The following is a 9,256-nucleotide window of genomic DNA, read 5'->3' as shown; positions in this document are numbered from 1 at the left end:
AGAGTTTTGATCTTACCGTTTTAAAAAGCCCACGCTCCTTTCCACTCTGCGCTGAACAAAATATCAAGGAAGGCGTTTGGTACGGATTCTGTGTCAGACATTAGACGCGAGAAAAGGCATCTTGGAGCTGGGAAGGCGCGTCTGCTTCGCTGCTGCCGTTTTTTTTAAATACCCACTACGAGCCGCACAAAGGAGGAGGAAAAGTGCTATTAGCGGCCAAGAAAGTGTTTGGCACCAGCCACTGATCCATGCTCGCGCAGCAGCCGAGGCGCAGCGCGAGTCCGTCCCCTCCTTCTCACGCGCGTTATTACCACGAGGAGTGCCCAATCAAACGCGCATCTCATCGATTCGGAGACTCTCGGTGGATTTTCGAAGGCGCTTGGACAAAAATACGCGAACGAGCCGACGCGCGGGCGACAAGTCTGTCCATCTCTGCCTTCCAACCTTTGTCCTCTTTTCTGTTCGCTCGTTGTAAAAAAAAAAGATGGACATTTGAAGACAAGGGAGTCTCGGACTCTTTGGGATTTTCGCCGAATGCTATCGGCGACGCACTGAGACTACCCTGCTGCTTTTTTAAATTGCGTGCGATTACTGGGATCGGATTGCTCATGGATAACGCAGTTAATCAAGCGATTGAGTAAGTATGCTTTGGTGTTCACATTAACACCATTGTTTACTACTGATAATCCGAATTGAGCCTTATAAGGCATCACAGTGGCTCGAGTTTACGCTCAAACAGCATTTTATCTGTGTAAAATTATCTCCGTTGTTTGTTTGAATAGATGTACGTTTTAATGTCAGTCGTTGAACTGGCATAGTCTGTGTGTGTGAATTGGTACTTTACTAACAGTATGCATTGTGTGTGTGCCTGCGGTAGGGAGAGAGTGAGAGAGTGAGAGAGAGAGACATATGCCCACCTTCCTGACAAGAGCTAGCTAACCATTCGAGGTGTAAGGAGTTAATGTGACAGTGCTTGATGTTTGCCCCTGTTTGCAGACTTTGAGTGACGCGATCATTTCGTTTTCCTTTAAGCTTGCCTGTTGCAGCTTCCAACGCGGAGTGAGAATCGCATTGAGGCAGAAGCATTTTTTCCTCCCACCGTACTGCTCGTCTTTCCGTGATATCCAAGCCGAGCGGAGGAGAGCGACAGAAAAAAGCCCGCTTCTTCTTCTTCTTCTTCTTCTTCAGCCTCGCATCTGCCCGTTTTCTCTTCCGTTTGAAATTTTTTTGTTTGAAAATTGACGATCTATGCCAGCCTTCTGAAAGCGCCCCGGGTACCGCGTAGGGAAGCGCCGCTATCAAAGACGAGCGGACCAGCTCGGAATCTCTGGGGCGAGGAGCGAACTCTTCAGAAGCCTTAAAACCGAGCATGCCAAGGAGAAAACAGCAAGCGCCGCGGCGCTCGGCAGGTACGGTCCCCTGCCTTTACTTGTTGTTCACCTCCGTTTCTGTTACGACTGCTGCAGTGTTTCCATTTAGCTCACACCGCCTTCGGTGAACACGGTTAGTGTGTGTGCGCCTAGGTTACATTGTGTGATCTGGAAATATCCAATGCGTGATTTCTCGGCACGGATGATTGAAATGTATGCGAAAAGTTTCTTTTTTCTTTGGTCTGAAAGGATGGCGTCTTTGTAAAAAAAAAGTAGTTATCAGGCATTTAAGACTTTGTTATGCCAGTGTATTTAAATGTAACAAACACACGGAAATAATATTTAATCAAAGGATATGATATTGTTAAGCCAAGTAGTTTTTCTGTTTATTTATTTTCATACTTTGACGGACATTATAGGTTACATTAGCGCACATATATATATATATATATATATATATATATATATATATATATATATATATATATATATGTCAACGGTAATTGTTTTTCAGCTTTTAGGGGAATACTTTGACCAGGAAGGGTGACTGTCAGCCAACTGTTAGCTATCCGATTTAGCCAAGTCAACTTTAGCTCTGATTGTTCTCTTTACGCTGCTTTATACTCGTCCTTCCTTTCCTCTCCTCGTAGGGCGCAGATATTGACTCCATGAATTAGAGATCTATAAAGAAGCGTAGGGGAAAAGGCTTTGGTGTCAGCTGACTGTCATGACTCCCTTTGATGCTCGAATTCTCTGTTTTGAGGGTTTTGTGCACAAACATTTAATCAAAAAAAATAAATAAATAAAAAATTCTTTCGCCTAGATTTTTTTCCCTACGCTATCTACCCCCGACCGTTTCTGGGAAAGACTTAAAGATAATTTTGCAAGCGAACTCGGGAAGTACGTGGACTGGAAGAGGGTTTTAATGGACAATTGCCATCTTTGATTTGACGGCTGATTGATTGCCTGTCATCTGCCTTGTCTTTGATCTATTCATTCCCGATAAACATCAATAACTCACTCCCCATGGCAACACCAATCCACGTGACGTCACGTCTGCCCTGACAACCCCCCATTAAAACATCTTTAAGTGATCCTTTGGTGCTTTCTCACATAGCCAGTTCACAAGGCCGCGCTTTCCTTTTGACTCGGCACTAACAAATACAGCACAGTTGTCAAAGCAGGAGTGTTTCCACACATAGTGACCTGTAATATATATAAAATACGCATCTTCAGCCAGAACAGTTATTTGCAGAATCCGATAGGGAAAATTATTTACTGTTTCTTGGTTTAAGTTACTTTGAGTTACAGTGGGCAGCTTACACGTTACAAGTTGATAGTGTATAGCAACTTATTAAAATATTTTTGTGGGTGTTTGAAAACTTTTTTTTTTTTTTTTTTTTTTTTTAACAAAGATGTGTAGGAAATACAGTTCTCGATCTGGCTGTGCTGTGACACCCAGCGTAACTGAATCCCCCAGGAGGATAACTGTGTTGTTGTCGTGTAAACTTACAGAACACACGCTACAGTAAGATATGTAATGGCAAAGCCTGATGGTATGAGTAGACAAATTGACTGAAATCTCTGAAATCTACTACACATCAAGTTGTTAACAGTCCCCTTTTTGATACCTGCACACATATACAATAACTTAAGTGGCAGGTCAGTGCAGTGGTGTGCTAACATACTGGCTAGCATACTGTAAATGAGTTCAACTTGCACACGCACGTGAAAACACACTAACGCTGCTGACACATGCACACCACACACACACACACACACACACACACACACACACACACTCGCACACGTACATACACGCAGCTGGTATGAAAAATGCTACTAATAGCCTAATCTGGAGACGGAAGAATGGTTTGCTCCATCAGTCGGACCCGTCAAGGCAGCTTTGTTTCATATTTGATTTAATTGTCTCCCCCTTGACAGCCACATTCATCAACGGCTCTAATGGTCAATCAGAGCTTGGCAGAGTGAGTGCTCTCATTTTGCCCCCCCAACACACACGCACACACACACACACACACACACACACACACACACACACACACACACACACACACACACACACACACACACACACACACACACACACACACTAGTACCAAACTCCCACCCTCATATGTTAGGACTGAGTTTTACTTTATCAAAATGCTTTTGCCTAATGGACACGCCAGAGAGGTAGAGGGAAGGGAATGAGGGATGACTGAAAGGCTTCTCATTTCAGAGGGGTGAGAGAAAAAAAGGATTCAGGCATTTATGCCTTTGATGAGCGGATGAAGACAAATACAAGAGCAGTCTTGAGAGGCTCTTTTTTTTTTTTCTCCAGACGAGGCAGCTTCCTGTGATTTTTTTTTTTATGCAACCCCCAACCCCATGCCCCTCCTCTCTCTCTCCCTCCCTCCATCCCTCCCTCCATCCCTCCATCCCTCTCTCCCAGCAGCCCTCACAGCTGCAAGTTATAAGGTTGACGACTGCGCCGTGGCATACAAAGAGTGATGACAAATTGATTGCGCCGTCGTGATGGAAAGAGCAGAGGAAAGATGGCAGATGATGGGCCCTGATTAGGAACTTTGGGAAATCCAGTCCCCTGCAACCTTGAGCTTTGCATGAGAACATTTCTCCCTCCCTCACTTTTCTGCATTTCTCTCTTATTTCTCTCTTCCTCCCTCCCTCTCTCTCTCTCTCTCTCTCTCTCTCGCTCTCGCTCTCCCCTACTTTGAGTCTAGAAGGCCCGTTCAGCCGTAGAAAAAGAAAAGTTGTTTTGCCAGCTTCATTAGTGTTCACCTAATTAGCTGTGAAGCTGATGGATTCCTGACAGGCCTAATGATTGGAGATGACAAGCTCCGCACACTGTCATCCAGCCCAATTAGGTTTGCAGCTAGTTTGATGTAATCAAGTTGATATTACACAGTGCTCCGTGCCTTTAGAGCACGCTCTAACTCAATTTGCTGCTGCAGGTGACAAATGGGCCCGAGTACCTGCGTAATCACGTTGGCTAGAACAGGCCTCTCCGAACGGTCAGGAGGAGGAGCAGAAGCGCAACGAGGGTGGGCAGGCAGGGAGAAATATCTGCACAACGTAGGAGGAAAAAAGCCCCAAAACTGTGAGCGGTGTTTACGCCGGCAGAAGCGTCGCATGCACTTCTGTATACCGCACTCGCATATTTGTAGCGCTGATTATTTCTCGTATGGTGTTCACTCTTTCTCTGTTTCTCTCAGACACTGCGCTCTCTGTCTAGCCAGGGTCATTTTTTTCATCCTTTTTTTTCCTTCCACAATGCCCTCCTCCATTCAGGAGCAGACAATGGCGTGTACACCATGTTTTTGTTCACAGGCTTCAAAGCTTTGCCAGACCAAACATATCAATTGTTTTGGGGAGCCCGAGAGAACATCAAACATCAAACTTTTCCCCTGCTCACTCTTGTCTGTCTTGGTTTTCATTACTTCAGCTGGGTGCTCCAGCCTGCAGGTACTGGGAGCTACGACGGGCGGTCCCTCCGCGCCCCGGTCACCAGGCTAGACCGTGCTCTCAGATGACTGCGTGCTGGAGCTGTCAGCTGATCCCTACCTTGCGCACATCTGCGCACAGTCAGGGTGATGCATGGAGATGGATCGTGTTGACACTGGTCATTATGACTCCCCTTATAATATATTCAAAGTTAGTTTATCTCAGGGGCGTGCAAGTACATGCACATGCTCAGCGCTGTGTTTAAAGCGGCTAAATATGATTCATAAAAATATCTGGGTTTGTGACGGATGCAACCGTGGACGGGGCAAGATGGATTGGAGAGAGGGAAAGGAGCTGATTTCTGTGATTTTAGAGGCTGCTTGATTGATTGCGTATGGGAGAGGATGATTAATCAAAAGCAGTGCGTGTTCTGAGAGGGGAGAGAAGCTCTCACCTTTCCTACACACGATCATGTGGAGGAACAGGAGTTGGCCTGTAAACACACACACACACAAACACACACACACACACACTCACACACACACACACTCACACAAATAAATATATACTGCATATGTTGTATAGGTAGTTTTCTCATTATATATAGTCACACACTATAGTAAATAAAGTAATATTCCTGTAGTGGTACAAGACTATATAGCACCTCACATGTTTACAGTTAAGTAGAAGTACTGCTAGTAGTGGTGGTAGCAGTGTGATTTATAACCATTTCTAAACCTAATGACTTGGCAACTCCACACTGGAATTTCTTTGTACATATATTTTCTCTTAGCGATTTTGGTACATTATACAAAGTGAAATTCTTTCATTGTTAGTGGTAGAAATTGTCGGGGTTCTGCTTCCCAAACGCTTTGAAACTCCAGTAGTGGTGCAAATGTTTTGTTTTTTTTCAATTTAATTACTGGAAGTATAATGAAACATACTGTCTTAATTATGCTAATTATCCTTATTAAGACCCAGTCATGTTAATCATATGCATTATTAAGGAAAAGAAAATTATATCATAAACACTAGTCTCTAGAATTACCTTGAAATATTCCACAAGAAAGACTTTCTTTTAGACCATTATTGTTTTTTATTTTAATTTTTTTATGCTTATTCAGATATTTTTACAGGAATGACAACAGTCGATTCTGCACGGCATAAGATTGTCACGGTACATAAAATAATTCAAACTTCTGATTAATAATTAATAAGTGAAAAATACAGTAGAGCAGGAAACTGATCATTCTCATTACGATGTTCAGTGAGACATGTTGGTGCCTTGTTTGAACACAATGGTATGAGCAAAGTAACACGCGTGTCTGAGAGGAAGAACAAGAAACAACAAGAAGGAACTGTTTGTCATTATACTCTTATATTTGCTGAAGTGGACACTTGTTATGTGCTTTGGAGTGTTTTAATCAGGCAGTTTGTTGTGTGTTTCTGAGGCTACCGGTTTTTATTTGGCTATTTTATTACAGGTTCCTGCAACTTTCAGTTTTATTCAGCCGTTTTGTTGCATGTTTCTGAGACCCAGTTTTATTTGGGCATTTTGTTATATGTTCCTGTGACTTCCAGTTTTATTTGGGTGTTTTGTTGCATGTATCTGAGATTACCGGTTTGAGTCGCACATTTTGCTGTCAGATTGGGTCACTTCCTCATCCCCCTGTCGCTGTTGGTCTCATTGCTGAAGAGAGGACTGCAGTTGGCCCTGTCTGGGTCTCCCTCTATTTGGCTGTGTGTGTGTGTGTGTGTGTGTGAGAGTGTGTGTGAGAGTGTGTGTGAGTGTGTGTGTGTGGATTATAGGAGCCGAATACTCACCCAGCTCTCTTCACATTGCTCTGGCCCAAACCCTTCGCTCCCAGGCAGCCAACTGACAGTATGATTAGTTATGGCCGTCCTCTGCCTTTTTACACGGCAAGAAGCGAGCAACAATGAGAGGGGTTGCGAGCAGTGGAGGCGAAAAAAGAGAAAGAGAGTGGGAGAGAGAACGAACGAATGAGAGAAAAAAAGAACAGAGAGAAAGAAGTATGGAAGGGAAGGGACTGGGGGTGGGGGGGTCTGAATAACAGTCTGCCGGGGTGAAGGAAGAGGGCGAGGGGATGTTCTCCTCCCCATAGATCCACACCAGGGTTGATGGTTGATAAACAGAATTTTTTTTCCCAGAATCCTCTGTCATAGCTCCCATTAGCTTGACAGCTGTCAATTAGGACTCCCTTGGTCTTACGGGCTGCAGTTTATTGCAGGCGGTTGATGCTGTCATTTCCCTCCCAGTTTCGCCTTGAGCGTTATCACGAGCACTGAAACAGTCAATAGCTGATGCATCAGCACTTATTTCTTAAATTGGCTCACAAGGCTGCATCCTTCCCTCATTTTTCCCCCTCTCTCCCTCCCTCTCTCTCTCTCTCTCTCTCTCTCTCTCTCTCTCCCTCTTTCTACTCTCTCATCTTCTCTTCTCTAAAGATTGTTTTGTGGAGAGATGACGATGAATTGCGACTGCAGCAGGGTTAGTGAGAGTGCAGGGAGGACAATGCCATGTGACGTGGGAGTGTGTCACACGCACACGCACACGCACTCGCACGCACGCACCGAAATAAATGCTTTTGCATTCAGATCTGTTAATATATCTGAAACCAGCAATATAATCTGTAATATTCAGGGATATTGAAAATCACAAAAAGGCATTTTTAGAAATTTCATGCTGGTTGGAAGAGAAAGGGCATTTTTCATAAGCTTAGCATATTGACTGTAGGGTATTTTGCATGCTGGTTTAGGGTTGATGATGCGTCCTCTTTGATTTTGTGTCTGGTTTAGTCGGAATCCATTTATCTTGTTAAGAACCCAAACAGAAAAAAGAGAAAGGAGTCACTGGATGGGCATCTTTTCAATTATGATTCGGTTTTGGCTTGTTTGATGTTCTTTGTCTTGTACCCACAAGAGAGACAGAGAGACAGAGAACAAATAATTTTGCTAAAGATATACTGCATGAATTGCACTTAAAAAGGAATTACTAAAAATAATTTCCTAAACAGTAAAGGAGCATTTTTAGATGGAAAATGGATAATATTTTTCAACAAAGTGCGTGTATTTGTGTGTGTGTGTGTGTGTGTGTGTGTGTGTGTGTGTGTGTGTGTGTGTATGTGTGCATATATATATAGTAATTTAGTACTTTAACACAGTAAATCTATTTTTTGTTAACTTTATTTATTTTATTCTATTTTTGTATATTTTGTTTGATTACTGAAAGGTGTGTAAGTTCATATGAAGCTACTGGGCTCTGCTGTTCCTTTGACACTAATAGTTAAGGCCCTAACCGGTAGTTGTCGGCCCCTGCTTTACCTTGTCATTAGCTCAGCCCTAAAAACTCAGCAAACAGAAGACACCAAATGCCTTCCTCATTATTTCCAAGTCGTGATGGAGCAGGACTGCCTCCAGTGCCGTACGATTGGCTGCCGGCCCGGCCTCTCAGCCACAGTGGGCTGGGCCTCCTCCTCCGCAGGAAGGTTTGGGAGGAAACAGGAAATGAGATGGGTTTCTGGGATCTGGGTGTTGTGCTATGGTATGGGGTATTTTTATAAGGGACTGTACAGTAGAGAGTGTTAGCCTAGCTGCGCTTGGAGTCAGCTCTGAATGCTATTCGATCAGCCAGCCTCAAATCTAGCTGTCTGTATCCGTCCATGTTCCCCTCTTTTTATCTCTCTTTCTCTCTTTCTCGCTCTCTCCTCTCTCAGCCCAGGGCGATACTGTGGCCCTTTGTGAGTGTTTCAGTGTGTGTGTGTGTGTGTGTGTGTGTGTGTGAGTGTGAGTGAGAGAGAGAGCGAGAGAGATTGTGTGTGTGTTGGGTCGAGCAGGATTGTGCAGTCTCTGGCAGCTACAGTGGGGGATTAAATCTCTGTAAGAGTCCCAGTGTGCTCTAGTGAAATATGGCTGTGTGGAAGTAATCCGTGTCTGTGGTGTTGTCATGTCGAGGAGGGTACGGGGGTGTGCGGAGAGACGGAGAGAGAGAGAGAGAGAGAGAGGAGGGGAGAGGCGAGACAGTAAGGGTTGGGGGGGGGGTGTTGGAGTGGTTCACGGCAGGGGTTTGGGTCTGAGTGTCATTTGGGCCTGACTCCAGGTCAGAGTTTTTATTTTGTATATGTTTGTGTGGGTATGTGTGTGTGTGTGTGTGTGTGTGTGTGTGTGTGTGTGTGAGAGAGAGAGTCTGTTCCGGTATAGTTTGTAGGGGTTTCACCCCTTTGCTTTTCTCTATTCTTCCTCCGCCCCTTTGACTCTGCGCCTGGAAACTGACAGCCATCAGTCTTACCCCACCATTGTCTGCGTGTGTGTGAGTGTGTGTGTGTGTGTGAGAGTGTGTGCGTCTGTGTGTGTGAGTGTGTGTGTCTGTGTGTGTGTGAGAGTGTGTGCGTCTGTGTGTGTGA

General features: G+C 44.4%; 1 protein-coding gene across 2 annotated transcripts in view; it reads left to right on the top strand.

Annotated features, from left to right (window-relative positions):
- The first annotated feature begins 267 nt into the window (after nt 1-267).
- tshz3b (teashirt zinc finger homeobox 3b) overlaps nt 268-9,256 on the top strand; it is a 40,394-nt gene continuing 31,405 nt past the window's right edge. For both annotated transcript variants that reach the window (XM_027004751.3, XM_081705968.1), the window contains exons 1-2: nt 268-637; nt 1,033-1,409. In XM_027004751.3, the coding sequence (XP_026860552.2) occupies nt 1,370-1,409 (40 nt within the window). In that variant the 5' untranslated portion in view covers nt 268-637; nt 1,033-1,369. The remainder of the gene's footprint in view (nt 638-1,032; nt 1,410-9,256) is intronic.

This window comes from Electrophorus electricus, chromosome 23 (assembly GCF_041902795.1).
Source record: "Electrophorus electricus isolate QZ-2024a chromosome 23, ASM4190279v1, whole genome shotgun sequence".
In the NCBI taxonomy this organism is placed as follows: Eukaryota; Metazoa; Chordata; class Actinopteri; order Gymnotiformes; family Gymnotidae; genus Electrophorus; species Electrophorus electricus.
This window is presented reverse-complemented; position numbering and strand designations above follow the sequence as displayed.